Source organism: Eleutherodactylus coqui, chromosome 3 (assembly GCF_035609145.1).
Source record: "Eleutherodactylus coqui strain aEleCoq1 chromosome 3, aEleCoq1.hap1, whole genome shotgun sequence".
Classification (NCBI taxonomy): domain Eukaryota; kingdom Metazoa; phylum Chordata; class Amphibia; order Anura; family Eleutherodactylidae; genus Eleutherodactylus; species Eleutherodactylus coqui.
Window position 1 is genome coordinate 279,017,080 of NC_089839.1, and position 16,180 is coordinate 279,033,259.

The 16,180-nt window shown below is 40.7% G+C and overlaps 1 protein-coding gene across 4 annotated transcripts in view; it reads right to left on the reverse strand.

The window, feature by feature from the left end:
• The window catches only part of PAPPA2 (pappalysin 2), a 208,633-nt gene that overhangs the window by 127,989 nt on the left and 64,464 nt on the right, over positions 1–16,180 (reverse strand). For all 4 annotated transcript variants that reach the window (XM_066597487.1, XM_066597489.1, XM_066597488.1 and 1 more), the window contains exons 4-5: positions 4,466–4,611; positions 508–801 (exon numbers count right to left, since the gene is read on the reverse strand). In XM_066597487.1, the coding sequence (XP_066453584.1) occupies positions 508–801; positions 4,466–4,611 (440 nt within the window). The remainder of the gene's footprint in view (positions 1–507; positions 802–4,465; positions 4,612–16,180) is intronic.

Here is a 16,180-nt window from a genome sequence, read left to right on the forward strand (position 1 = left end):
GTCCCACTTCTAGCTATAGATGACCTATCCACAGGATAGCTCAATAGCAGATTAACATGAGTCCACCGCCTGGGACCCTCTGACAATCAGCTGTTCCTATGTCTTTGTGTATTGAGTTGTTTTGCTGCCAGAAGCACACAGCTCCATATATTGCACAGTGGCCAGGTTGGTTCTGCAGACTGAGTCTCATTCACTTCAATAGGTCTCAACCTGCAGTACCAACCCAGGCCACTGTGCAATGTATGGGGTTCTCTGCTTCCTGTAGCAACACACCAGCTGATAGTGAAGCCTGCTGATCCGCTGTTGGGGACATATCCTGAGGATAGGTCATGAATAGCTAGAAGTGAGCAACCCCTTAAAAGTAAAACTCCATCCTCTAGATGTTCGCTTTTGAAGAATCACTAAACCTAGAGTCTAAATTACCTTCCTAAACTTTACAAACAAAATACACTGAACCTAAAATTAAACCTGAAAACAAATATAAAGAAACACTGCCAGTAGTCTTACCTGTGTAGCTCATGTAGTTGTTATAAGGAGTTCCAGTGTAAAACATTGGCCCGCAGGTATCATTTGTTGGGTCAGGGTCTCGACATAGCTTGTTTTTTGGTGTGGGTGCCGTATCGGCACATAGGTCTCCGGTTTCCATAGAAGGTTCAGTTTCACTGCAAGGGTCATCACAAGATTCCCGTTCACTGACTCCTTTAAATACATGGTAAAGTCCCAGAGTATGACCAACCTCATGAATCATTGTGTTGGTATGGCCTGGCATTCCGTAATATGATGGGTTCAAGACTATCCCCCCTGTAAAATACAATAATACAAAGCACTGGATGTTTTTAAGTTCCTGTTATATAGACAATCACATGTAATGTTATTTATTAGAGGTGAGGTCAGATTCTTGTTACTGGAAACTTGTATAGATAAAATAAAATGTTAGTTACATAATAGGTTTTCAGAAGTTGAACTGCAAGGATCCTGGCCTATCGAGAGACCTCATATTATCCCAGTTTTCAAATGTTTGTTGTTCATCCAGGGATTATTCCGATTACCAGATCAGAGTCAGGAAGAATTTTTTTTACCTTAAATGGGGAAAATTGGCCTCTACCTCCTTGGGGGCTTTTTTTGTTTCCCTCTAGATCAACATTGGGGGGGGGGATAGGCTGAACTGGATGGACATGGATGTGTTTTTTCTGCCTTATATACTATGCTACTATATTGATAGGACTTAAAGTATAGGGTATAAAGTTGTTTGGAACTTATCAATGAGCAAACATACCGTAGTAGCAAGTGATTGACTTTCAAGTCACTTCGAAATGTGATTATCTTTTCCTAGACTTTTGGGGTCCATTGCTGTGTCAGAACCCTCTAGTACTCTCATAGATCAGACCCTAAATGGAAATTTCAACATTCATCCTCTGAACTTCACACAAAAACACCTGAAGATTATAACAGTGAGTAAAGTATTTGGTTGTCTTTAGGTCCAAAAGTTTTCTTAGGGTGTTTCACATACAATGCTTTATGGAAAAATAAACTGCAGTTTATGACCCATAGTAGTCACAAATGGATTGAAAAGTAGCGATAAGCAAACTTTTCAAAAGTTTGGTTCAGTCAGTTCTCCGAATTTCAGCAAAAACTTTTGTTTGGTCTGAATTAGTTTGAACCAAAACGGAACTTCATCAAATCCCTTAGAACTGGTGTATAACACTTGTCTAAGAGTCATACAAGCCCTATATAGCACCTGAGTATGTATCTAGGTGCTTTTAAGCTGTTTTAAGGCAAAATGAATAAAGAAAATGAAGAATGAAGAAACTAAGGAAGAGGAAAAATGCAGAGGAAGAAGAAAAAGGAGTGAAAGAGGAAAAGGAAGACGTGAAAGGAAGGGGAAGAAGGAAAAGGAAGAGGAAGTAGAAGATGAAAAATGAACAGGAAGAATAAGAAGAGGAGGAGTTAGAAGAAGTCATCTTAGTGGGTTCAGCCGAGACAAACCGCCCGAGGTTGAACAAAACGTTTAGCAATGTTCAATCTGTAAGAGGGTTGTACAGTTTGATACACTCAGCACTATTCAAAAGGAATGAGAAATATAAAGGAAGGACTTGTCTTCTCGCTGGGTACACTTCTAGCTTTGCTTCAAAAGCGCTGTGTGTAAAATTACCCTAAAGGTTTTCCATTTTTAAAAATAAACCCTAAAGGACCAAATTAGCAAACAAAAAAGACCATTTTAGTTGCAACAAAAGAACAGAAAGCGAAAAAAGTTCTCCAGGAAACTCTGTATGCAACTTCTTCCCTTGACAGTACAGTCACAAATTGCAGAACAAGCAAGAACTGGCCAGTATTCTAATAAATATAGATAGGGACACTACATATGACATTGAAGCTTCATGTGCTTTAAACCTGAAGCATCCTGATGGTCATTTAGTGCTATACAAAGCGACTCTTAACCACAATGAAATGCTTAATGTCTCGAGCATCCATCCCTCTTGATGTAATTAAATTGGCTCTACATTGTCCACTGATCTGGTCATATTCCAGTAACTTCCCTTCCAGCTGTAATTACAGAAGAGTCAGTGTTTTTTTAGAAGTGTGAAATTAAATAGCGTGTCTATAATTTAAATAGGGACATTTCCAAAAGAAGACTGAATAATACAAAGAAATAAATCAGCAGGCACTTAGAAAACCATTACTTATTATAGGATGAAATTTACCCATTACTTAAAGAAACAGTGTTTTGTTTTGGCTGTTATCTCGCCTGCCAAGAAGTTTCTGTTACTTTTTATTTAAAATAAGAGGGAACAAAGTTGCATAAAGCGATTGCTATGTAATTAATATGTCTGGCACTTAAAAGAAGGAGCCCTGCTAAATTAACATCTGATGAAAGGCTTGGTAATGCACACCAGACTAGCAAACTGATATATACACTCAGATGGAGCCGGCAAAACCATGATTTAAAGCAAACAAATATATATAACTGGTAACTATGGACAATGGATGCTCTATTTGTACGAACCAAAATAGCCTTTGAACACTATGATTAAACTGTCGTTCGGTTTAATATTAAAAACCATACTGCATGAGTTCAACCATGAGCTGATTCAGAATACAGAGTATGAAAATGGCCCATGCAGCTTCTTAAGTTAAAGGGGTTGTGCAAAGATGTACAATCCCTTTAAGAATGTGGAGCACACAGGGCAATCTGCTGATTGCCTTAAAGGGGTTTTGTCATTAGAAAAAAAAATCAATACTTACCTATTTCTCCCAAGGCCATCTTCTTACCGAATCTTCTACTCGCCTATCTTCTCCTGGCTCCTCCAGTCCCCTGGGTCCTGTCACCTCTAGCCAGCCAGATCCTCTTCTTCCTGTTTTAGAGCTGCAGTTCACTTTCTGCAGGGCAGTGAACCCTACGAGTGATGTAGCATTCACTGCCTAGGAGGGAATGCTGAAACATCTTCAACCTGCTTTAGCGTGCATGATATCTCGCCATTGGTGTCTCATATTATAGTATATGAAACACTAGCGGCAAGACTTTGCACATTTGCAGTCGCGATAAAGAAGGCTGACAAGCATTCTGCATTCCCTGCTAGGCAGTGAACGCAGAATGCCGGCAATGTACACTTCGTCACAGGAAGAAGAGGATCCATCCAGCTGAAGTTGACATGACTCGGGGGACTGGAGGAGCCAGGAGAAGATCGATGAGGTGAAGATCTGGTAAGAAGACTGCCTGGGTAGGAATAGGGAAGTATAGATTTTTTTTTTTAATGACAGAACCCCTTTAAGTCCTTTTCTCGGTACCTCCAACAAACAGCTGATTTTTCCAGGGAAAGCCATGACCAGTCTGACATTTCCTCTGCAGGGGAAATTTAGTAGTACAGGAAGATTACTAACATGAACTGTTCTCCTGCAATAATAGGACAACAGAAAGTTTGCCAGAATGGAAGCCACTCTTAGTGGGCGGCTGTTTGTTCAGGGACAGCGGGGTCCAGCCTGTGACATTGCTATGGTGTTTAATACACCAGATCTAAACTAATGTACTCTGAAGAAGGATGCACCAAATTTACTGTATAAAGATGAGCTCTCCTCTTAATTAATTTGATGCATTTCTACCATTTTGTGCACCATTTTCTTGAGTAAATTGTAATAAATCTGCCAATGCAGTGGGGGGGGGGGGGTTCCTGCTCCCCCATGCTAAACTCCACCTCTTTTCTCAATGAAAAGTTAAGAAAATGTGCAAACTTCAATATGACCTGCACTAAAAGAATGTGCATAACACAATAATGGGCGCCAAAGATCGAACAGAAGACAATCACTTGCTACTAAGGTCTATTTCTTATGGCATGATTTTCAAATAGCCTATGTGACCTTATTAATAATGTGTCCTGTGTGTGCAATGATAGCAACGAAGTGGTCTATGCAACTGAAAGTGAACCCACATATGTCTCAACCACTTCTATAAATTCTAACCATTACTAACCTTGAACACCAAGGGCATCCTTGTCCCATGGCCAAGTTGCAGCTCCTGCTAACTCCTCCCCTGCAGAACCAGCAAAGAAAATATTCAGGAACAAAGCGCTGCTCAACTGCAAGGCATCCCTCAGTTCCTTTACACTGATATATGCCCTATTAGAATGCAAAAGAGAAGATGAAGCAAATTATCATTAAACAAAACTTGTCTCTAAAGAACAGTTGTATTTAGATTGCAATTAAGAAACGTGTTTATTAGTATCACAAGATCTAGTGACAATCTCTCATCTGAAATCAAGTCATTATGATAACAACGTCAGCGAGCAGAACAGTCAATATGGTGTCATTTTGCAATAATAAATATGCTAAAAAGGAAGCATTAGAGCAAAAGAAATGCAGTGAAGTGATGCAAAAAGCAATGAAATTAGGACATATACAGCCATTCAGGGAACAGGAGGGCTGGAAAAAAGGTCTGTTCACCACTGAGTGCACATAAAAAAAGATTATTTTATCAAAACGCTTTTTTACATCTCATGTTACAAATATTTAAAAGCCCTAGAGGGGGTGACCTTTACCAAAAAAAGGGGTACCAAAAAGAGCGAGTATGGATCTTTACCCCCAAAATAGCCAATACTGCTTTTATATCCTTCTAAACTAGCCACTATGCCAGTTTTTTGTTCCAGCATTATCCAAAAAAAAGGTTTAAATGTGGTGCTTGGCTTATGCAAATTACCCCTGAATAGTCAGTCCTACTCACCTGAACAGTTACGTTGACCAGCTGGCCATATTCTGCCTTGATTGACATCCCTCTGCCCAGGATACATCATCCCAAGCTCGAGCAGCATTCAACTAATGTGCAGTAAAGCAAGGTGTACTTGCATTAGTTTCACCTGTGCATTGCACATATGTAAGAGCTGTCTTATGATGGCATATCCCAGCATGACTATTCAGGAGAGCGGGATGACTTCCATGACTATTCAGGGGTAATTTGTATGCAGTGAACACCACATGTCTCAGATTACTATACAGTGTCTGTTCCGAACGCAACACTTTACAGAATGCAAATCATCTAAGCATGCTCAGTAAAGACTAGATGAGCGAACCAAACCTGTAGAGTTTAGGACTAACTTTACTAAAAGTCTAATTCAGGAAGAACCTGGGCCTCATGCGGTTCATTTTAAGCGTACAAGAAGTTCATTAAAGCACCTAAAACTAGTATTGAACATTGAGTAACAGGGGGAGGAGGGGGAAGAGAAGGAAGAGGAGGAGGAGGTGGTGGTGGTGGTAGTAGTAGTAGTGGTGGTGGTCATAGTGGTGGTTTTGGTGGTAGTGGTGATATGGATGTAGTTCATCGGTTAGCACTGTTGCCTTTACGTGCTGGAGTCCTGAGTTCAAATCTGAGAAAGTACAATATCTTTATGGATCTGCAAGCCTATGCAAACCGCTTCTGCCTTCTCCTCTAGGTCCTTGGGTGTCTGACAGCTGAAGACATGATCTACTCCGGCTTAGTTGCAGAAGCAGAGGCTTTAAACGCACGCTGTATTTCTGCTATCAGCCAAAATTAAAGCCCAGGATCAAGCACTGCATATTTACCATGCTTGGTCCTTAAGGGGTTAGTTATCTATAGAACCCCATTTCAAAATTCATGCAATTTTACACAATCCCCACCGTATGCATTAGATCTGCACCATCCACTTTTTTTCCCATAATTTAATTATTAAAATAATTGTCAGATATAATCCTTTTCCTTCTTTCATCTCTCTCACATATCGTTATAAGGGGGCTACAACCTGTAATTTTAGAAACTAATATACCATTAAACCCCACCCCATTTCTTTATCCCCACCCCTTCATTGTTGCAATTGAGATGCCATAAAATATAGCCAAACATTTAGAATTGCCTACTGTCCAGACTATTTATTTCTTTGAACTGGCTCCAATTCAATTCTAGAGGATTTCTTGTTCCATAATAAACTCCTAATTATTGTTTGGAGTCTAAAAAAATATTATGATGGAATCCAACTCGGAGAGTTTTGATGTATGTAAAGGAGTTGTGGTATCAAAATGATTTTAATAGGATTTCCCATGGTCAATTATCAACAATGAGAGATGAATCCAGACCCTGATCTTACACTCAAATTTTCATACCAATGGAAGCCAATTGGCAGAAATATAATCTTGAGGCTTAGAAGATACCACAACTCCCAAATATTCAAATTCTTTCACTATTTGTAGTTGTGTATGTTCCAATGAATAGTCCATCGGCAATGGATCTAAAGGAAGCATTTCCCAATTAATAGTGAGACCCAACGTCTTACCAACTCTATAAAAATGGACATAATAGGATTTCTTGATCTACTCACATTGTCTGTATACAATAGCAGATTATTAGCATAGAATGAGGTATGTTGCTCAATTTCACAATACAGCAATCCAACTGTATCGGGTGATTGCCTTATCAAACCAGCCAGGTGCTCAAGGTGCCACTTGTCTTCTGCATCCAGCTGTTCTCTGCTTGGAGTGCCCAGCTGTTATACAGCTGAGCATTCCGAGTGGGGTATGCAGAAGACAAGTGTGGCCGCTTGTCTTCTGCATCTACCTGTTCTCTGCTTGGAGCACCCAACTGTTATACAGCTGAGCACTTTCGAGTGGGGGGATGCAGAAGACAAGTGGGGCTGCTTGTCTTATGCATCTAGCTTTTCTCTGCTCATAGCACCCAGCTGTTATACAGCTGAGCGCTCCAAGCAGGGTATGCAGAACACAGCTGGACAGCTGTGTTCTTCATACCCCGCCTCTGTTCAGGGAGCGGGATTCAACTCAAACAATAGTATCAGCTGTATCCCGCTGTGCATTCCTGATAAGGCTGATCTTCTCTTTTAGCATGCTGAAAGAGAACTATCAGCGATTCCTTAACGAAAACTGCACGATGTCAGTGGAGTTAAACACAACAATTATTGCTCAAAAGACAGCTTTGAGCGATTTTTGAGCAAAAATCTTTGTGTCTAAATCAGCCCTTACCCTCCAAACTCTATCCAAACCAAATTCCCCACCATTTATAATCAATGACGAATAAAGTGGAGAGTAATCAGACAAATTGTATGGTAGATATTCCACTCTGTGAACATAAGGAAGCATACATGGAATAACAAGTGTATTGTTGAACTTCTGGATTTCTCATTCTCATACTTCCATTAATAAATGTGCGAAAGTAGTTGGGGAAGAAGAAGCCACTATAGGGTCTTTATTAAATCTATCAAAACAGGAATCCAGACAATTAATAAAATTACCTACAATTAATGTTGCAACAGCAGGGGATATAGCCACAAATTCCAGCACCTTCATAATACATTCCCTGGCATACAAAGAAGGGATATACTTTGCCACCAAAAAAATAGTTATTTTATGCAATAATATATTCAAGACAAACAAATCTCTCTCTAGAATCTATAACAGATTACTCACACTTAATAGAGATATTTTTATGAATGAGTACACTTACTCCACTTGAATAACTAGAGTACACAGAAAAGAATGTGCCCATACAGAATGTTGAAGCACTTGTACAGGATCTCCTGTTAAGTGTGTTTCTAATAGACAAATAATAGCTGGTTAAAATTGTTGAACAGATGAAAAAACAACATATCTTTTTGTTTTGTCCCCTTATTCAATCTCTTGTTTATATTTTACACACATAATTTAAATTGATGCCTGCATTGCATGGTAGAAAAGGGGAAAGAGGGAGAAGGAAAACAACAAAAACACCCCGCCCCACCTAACCCCATACACACATACCCATATGCCCTAGGGTTCTGATCACCTAGATGTAGTGATAATGGAACAGGAACCTCCCACCCATCTAACAAATAATCTCATTTCAGATGGTCAAATACTCTACCAATTATCCACTAATAAAAAGGATTACTTATTACTAGAGATGAGCGAGCACACTCTATAAGGCAAACTTCTCGATTGAGTAGTGCCTTAATCGGGTACCTGCCTGCTCGTCTTTAAAGATTTGGCTGCCGTTGCAGGTGACAGGTGAGTTGCGGCGGTGAGCAGAGGGGAGCGAGGGGGGGGGGAGGGAGAGAGAGATCTCCCCTCCGTTCCTCCTCGCTCTCCCCCGCCACTCCCCACCCCCTGCTGGCACCCGAATCTTTAGAGACGAGCGGGCAGGTACTCGAATAAGGCACTACTCGATCGAGTAGTTTGCCTTATCAAGTATGCTCGCTCATCTCTACTTATTACTATTGTATATGATTGATGTTTATACATGAAATATTGTTCATGTTTATCAATCCAAGAAGCAGCATCTCCAGAAGTCTTCCTCTGGTCCCCCCTGTCTGTTCTGGTCACCTATGTACTTTGACCCTATTCTTATCAAATGCTCACCACAAAAGCCTTGAGGTCCGCACAGAGTTACTCACATTAGACATGGAGATGGTGTTTTGGTATGGCAATTAAATGCTATCTGAATTCCAGACAGCCAATATGTCTACCAAACCTCAAAAAGAGAGAAAACACGTCCAATAAAATGTCCAACATGGGGAATGCCCCAGAATCTCCATCCAGAACTAATTTTTAATTTCTTTAAAAAAGTTTCCCTTTCAGGATTTGGAACCTAGAAAAACTGTAACTGAACCATCAACAAATGTTCCACAGACCGCATTTTGCTTTTTTTGTGGACAGAATTCAATTTGCAGAACTTTACTGTAACACATTCCTACCATTGTGTAACATAATGTTTAGATATTTATCCATATCTATGTTACAAACTAATAATTTATTACACATTACAACGGCTTTTTGCCTGATGTTGGGTTTAGGGCACCTAATTTGTTTTAAAGCTTAGGACTTAACATTGCTTGGTTGCATCTGAAGGACTATGCCAGGTGAGATGGCTCCAGGAGGTCTGCTGTGGATTTGAGGGTCAGAAGAACAGTAGTAGTATTAGAATTTGGTCAGATTTTCATTACGCTTTTTATTTTACAAAATTCCTTTGAATGCTGGTTTTTGTTTCTTCCAGGGAATTGTAAGAAAGAGGACTGGGACCAAACCCAAACCCTAATCCTACCACAACCCTATGGACCAAAGAGCAGACTTCACGGAGCCACCTTTGCCAGCCTGGCAAACTGAGTACCAGATGCATATTTGTGACATTACCAGGATTTTGGACGCGAATTATAACACATAGATGGGGTTTCAAATAGCATTTGCAAACAAAAGAAACATTTCATATTAGCATAGCTGTTCTTTAAATCAATTCAGCTCTGAGTACTTTAGTTACATGGATTCCGCCTCTGCTCTATCACTAGAATATTATTAATTCATGTCTGTAGGAAAGAGTCTTATTTTTAATTATATCCATAAAATATTGCAAGTACTTTTTCAGCAGATTGTGCAAATGTAAAAAAGGCAGATCAGAGTTTAACTATTCCAGGATAGATTAGTCTAGCTTCCAATTACCTCTAATGATTTAAATAGTTGTAGTAGGCTTATTCCCATGTTTGATACCTATAGCAGGATGCCTAAATCAATGTCAGTCTGGTCAGCTAAAGCCTTCTCCAAACTGTGAGGCACGGTGGAGAGAGCATCATGGCTTGGGTTTGGTTTGTAGCGTCAAGGTCTGGATGCCTTGCAATCATTGAGGAAAATATGAATTCTAAGGTATATCAAGGCATTTTACAGAAGAATGTGAGGCGGGCAGTTCATGACCCTAAGCTGAAGAGGCGATTGGGTCTTCAGCTTAGGGTGATGTAACAAGACAATGACCTAAAGCCCACAAGTGAATCAACTAATGACTTGGATTGGCACATCACCAATGAGGCGCTAATATTAAAAAAGGGGTCAAAAAGTGAACCTGGAACTACAGCCCGGTAAGTATTACTCCTATTTAGGGTAAAATGTTTGAGGGGTTTCTAAGAGATGCGATCCTTGAGTACCTCGAGGAAAATAGCTGTATAACACCCTATCAGCACGGGTTTATGAGGGTTCACCCCTGTTAAACCAATCTGAACAGGTTCTATTAGGAGGTAAGTTCTAGACTTGACCGAGGAGAGTCACTGGATCTCGTGTATCTGGACTTTTCTAAAGCGTTTGATATTGTGTTGCATAAAAGGTTGGTATATAAAATGAGAATGCTTGGTCTGGGTGAGAATGTGTGTAAGTGGGTAAAAGAGGCCTCATGCCTATGTCCCGGTCAGACTCCGCCAGCGGAATATCGCAGAGGAGTCTGACACAGTGCCCCCCAAGGACACTATACTCACCTCCCGGATCCGCTGCACGAGTCTTATCTTGCGAGCCGGCACGCATGCACAGTACAGCGCATGATGCGCCGGCAATGGGTGATGACGCAGCTGGCAGTGGGCGGTGACGTTTAATCACGCGATACTTCTGCTGTGCTCACAGTGGATGTATCGTGTGATGGACTGCTTCTATTGACTACAATGGAAGCCGGACGTGCATTTTCCACGGCAATTAGAGCATGCCGCACCTCCTTTCACGCTGTGTAATTGCACGATGAAATTCTGCAGCGTGAACATTGAAATGCAGAAAGCTATTAGCTTCAATAGAAGCTAATAGCTGCGGGATAACACCGCGGATTTATGCCACGTGAAACACGGCAGAAATCCGTCCGTGGGCATTAGCCTTAACTTGCTCAGTGATAGAAAGTAGGGGGGTTTATAAATGTAGTATACTCTGATTGGGTCATCGTTACTAGTGGGGTAGCACAGGGGGAAGTATTAGGCCCTATTCTTGTTAATATATTTATTAATGACCTTGTAGATGGATTGCACAGTAAAATATCAATATTTGCAGATGATATAAAATTATGCAAAGTCATTAACACAAAAGAGGACGGCATACAGTTGTAAATGGATCTGGATAGGTTGGAGGCTTGGGTGAAGAAGTGGCAAATTAAGTTTAACACTAATAAATACACTATATGGACAAAAGTATTTGGACACTGCATGTTTTTCAGAAAAAGTGCTTTATTCTTCTATTTAGTGACGTGTCGGCCCTGCTTTTGCAGCACGTCGAGGCATACTTTCCACAAGTTTTCTGTGAGTCTGGGCAGGAATAGCTCGCCATTCCTCGTGCCAGGCTGTGAGAAGAGATTGTTGTGAGGATGGGCGTGGGTGGCGGTGTCATACCCATCGCTCTAGTTCATCCCACAAGTGCTCGATCAGATGAATGAATAGTTATTACAAAATGAGCAGCTTTTTATTTAACCCATGCCCTTCCCAGCATACCGTTTGGCATATATTTGCTGATTTGCTTCATTGTCCAAATACTTTTGTCCATATAGTGTATAAGGTTCTGCAGATGGGCAAAGGAAATACATGTCACCATTACATACTGAATGGGAAACCACTGGGCAAAACTAACATGGAAAAGGAATTGGGGATTTTAGGTAACTGTAAACGTAAATGGGGCATCCAGTGTCAGGCTGCTGTTGCCAAGGCTGATAGCATCATGGGGTGCATCAAAAGAGGTCTAGGGGCGCATGATGAGAACATTGTTCTTCCTCTTTACAAGTCACTGGTCAGACCACACATGGAATATTGTGGATACTTTTGGACACCGGTACTCAAGAAGGACATATCAGAGCTTGAGCAGGTTCAAAGACAGGCATATAAAGTAATAAATGGGATGGGCGAACTACAATACCCAGAGAGGTTATCAAAATTGGGGTTATTTAGTTTAGAAAAAAGACAGCTGAGGGGGGAACTGATAAGTATGCTTAGACATTTCAGGGGACACTACAGATATCTCTCCAATGATCTATTTATACCCAGGACTGTGACTGTAACAAGGTGGCGCCCTCTATGTCTAGAGGAAAGAAGGTTTCTATACCGACATAGAAGGGGGTTCTTTACTGTAAAAGCAGTAAGACTATGGAACTCTCTGCCTGAGGACGTGGTGATGGCAAATTTACTAAAAGAGTTCAAGAGAGGCCTGGATGCATTTCTTGAATGTTACAATATTACATTTTATTATCATTAATAACTTCAGAAGGGTCGGTGATCCAGGCATTATTCTGATTGCCAGACTTGGAGTCGGCAATACATTTTTTTTCCTTGGGGCTTTTTGCCTTCTATTTGGGGGGCAATGGGCTGAACTATACAGACATATGTCTTTTTTCATCTTAACATATTACATTACTATGTTACTATGCATGACTGGTTGAAAAGAAAAAAATGTAGTGTTTTTAGAATGGCTAAGTCTGAGTTCTGACCTTAAACCTATTAAGATACTGTGGCCCGATGTGAAGAGGGCTGTGTGCACAAGACATCCCAGAAATATTGATGAACTGAAACAAATTTGCAAAATGACTTAAAATTCCTATTCAACATTGTGCAAATCTTATTTGCAGCTACAGGAAATGTTTGATGGAGTTGATTGCTGCTACAGGTTATTAAATTCAAGGGTTCACTTACTGTTTCTCCCTGCACTGTGGATTGTTAGACCTCATGTCCACTTGCACGAACGGATTCCATCTGCTGAATCCTGCAGCGGAATCCGTCCGTGTCTGTAGACATGGTCAGAAAAAGACATTTTCTTACCTGTCCAGATCCAGCGCAAGTCTCCTCTATGCTGGACGTATCTTCTTTCCTCAGCAAGACGGATGTGTTCGGATGCGTTCAATTTTTAAAAAAATCTCCTGCTTTCCTGTGGATCCACGGCACATCCAAGTGACAATTGTGGCTGTGCCGTGGATTGGACGGCTTCCATTGACTTCAATGGAAGCCATCCCACGGGATCCGCAGAAAAATGGAGCATGCTGAGATTTCTTCCCGTGAGTGCAATCCGCACACTGGGAAAAAATTACATCCGCATGCTTTTAACTGTTTTGCGAATGCTAATGCATCCCTATGGGCGGCTTGATTTGCGGATCTCCCGCGCAGGAGCCCTGTGCAGGTTGCAGAAATCAAATCAGCCAGTGGACATTGGGCCTTCAATGTGCTCAATGAAAAACATGTACAACTATTTTTTATTAGTTTAGTTAGAATGTGTTTGTCTATAACTGTTACTTACATAACAATCAGACCACATTTTAACAGCAGTCAATATATAAATCTAAAGGGTTCACTTAGGCCCAATGTCCCCGACACACATGGATTCTGAGCGCGGAATCCCGCACAGAATCCTTGTGTGCCCGCAGCCATGGGACATTTTCTCACCTCTCCAGATCCAGCATGGGTCTCCTCCATCGTGGCCGGATCTTCTTTCTTTAGCACAGCGGATGTGTCCAGGGATGGGATCCGCGGCACATCCGCAGTGTCAGCTGGGGGTGTTCCGCGGATCGGACAGCTTCTATTGACTTCAATAGAAGCCATTTGTGGGGGATCTGCAGAAAAATGGAGCATGCTGACATCCACATGCTTTTAAATCATTTGCGTACGCTAATGCATCCCTATGCGTGGCTTGATTTGCAGATCTCCTACGTAGGTGCCCTGCGCGGGTTTGGAAAATCAAATCCGCCTGTTGACATTGGGTCTTACTTTTTCTTGCAACTGTATGTACATACCCCAATTGTACATAATTATTTTGTAAAATATAGGGAAGAGGAGAGCGCAAAGGCATTAGTAGCTCCTTTGCACCGCAACAGATGCCCTAACTGTCAGATATTTAGGTTAGATATGCCATGTGCATCTTTAGCATTCGTAAGATAGGGCTTGTGGTCAACACTCCAGCCAAGCTTCAAATGGGATTGCCAAGATCTGAACTTGGGAGATTAAGCTGCGGTGGAAGTGGAGATATTAGTTCATTAACATATTCTCTATGGATGTTAAGAACTTTCCATGGAGATTTATGTACCCTCATCATCCATATGAAAGAGAAATATCTTAACACTAAGTATATCGGAACATTAGACAACGCCATATGGTTTCTAAGCAATGCCTAGATTTTCCAAGAGAACCCAATTAACATCCAGTACTGAATTACTGATAAATGTACATTCTATTGCCAGGAACCAAAATGTTAGAAATCATTGATTTTCCAGTCAATATGTTGCCCGAGCTCATCCCTAGTCATTGAGCTCATTGTTATTCAAAACTTGTTGAATTCACTGCAATTGGCTAGAAAACTATCGCTGACTTGATTAATTTATTTCTTGGTTCAGCTGAATTAATAAATGCCTTAAATTTAATAAATGGGAAAAGTCAGAGAAATAGCATCCGGCAAAGGAAAAAAAAACTAACCGTCAGCATATTTGTCACATAGTGTATATTCATTTCATGCAAGATTGAGATTCGGTTAAAATATGTGTAAATTAGCAATTCAAATTGTTTGTTTATATCTCTTTTTATGTGTATATGTTTATCTTTATTTGTATGGCAGGAACAATGAACGGGTTGTGTTAATGATGTAAGATATCACGAAGTAGCTTTCTGGTAGAACTTTCAGATAATATCTAATACGGGAAGATGTGAAGATTTTTCAAAGTAAAATGACCTGTAGAGGGGGCAAGTGAGCATAGGATTTGGTCTTCCCAAATTGTATTGAAGGTTATTTTTATCATATGATTTGTAGGATTTCGTCTTATACAACCAGCTAAACAACTAAAGAAAAGTGCTGCTTTAAAGGAAATCTGTCAGTTTGAACATGTTGTCCAAACTGCAGGCATGATGCTCTAGAGCAGGAGGAGCTGAGCAGATTGATATATAGTTTAATGGGGAAAGATTCAGTATAACTTGTATTTTACTTGCTTAAACCTTTACTTATTATGACCTGAGCAGTCCAATGGGCGGTCCTATCAGTGATTGACAGCTGTGTAGGAATGTACATACACTGATAGCTCCACCCACTGGACTGTTCAGCTCAGAATGAGCAGAGGTTAAAATGAATAAAATACAAGTTCTACTGAATCTTTCCCCATAAAATTATATATCAATCTGTTCAGCGTCCCCTGCTCTGTAAGATGATGCTTCTAGTTTGGACAGTATGTTTGAACTGGCAGATCACCTTTAAATCACATGAAATGATTATATTTTCAGTTTTTTTGCGATCTGTGACATAAACAGAGTATGCCAATTGGTGCAATTTTCACAGATCTTGAGAACAACCCCATTCTTGATAGAGAGCAGGATGCACATCTGTGAGTAACTAACATTAAGAAGGCCCGTTCTTGTTTTAATACCATCTTCCAAAAAAGCTTATAGTGACCCTCCAGTCCTGGAGAAACAAAGATAGCCAAACCGCTTCTCTGACAACCTGATGCACACTGTGAATAGTATGCATAAGTAGTCTAAGATACTACATGCTGCTCTGACTGGCCAGTAATGATCATGTGGGCAGCACTGGGCAATCAAAGCAGGTGTAGTATTTTAGATTAATGATGCATACTAATACATAGTGTGCATCCGGAAATCAGAGAAGCTGGTGTGGCTATCTTTGTTTGTCATGGCCTGAGGGTCACTTTGACTTACTAGCAGCGGTGTAACTATAGTGGGTGCAGAGGGTGCAGTCACACCAAGGCCCAGGAGTCTTAAGGAGCTTGATCGGTCGGGGTCCTGAGCAGTGGACCCCGGACGATCAACTATTGATGATCTATCATGAGGATAGGTCATCAATAGTATTTCCACGGAAAACCCCTTTAAGCAAAAACACATTTGTAATTGTTCAAACCATGGAAACTTAATTGTAGATGAGCAGCATGCTATAAGTCTAGAGATACATAGATACATAGAAGTTCCCATTGAAAGAGCAATCTTCATAGACC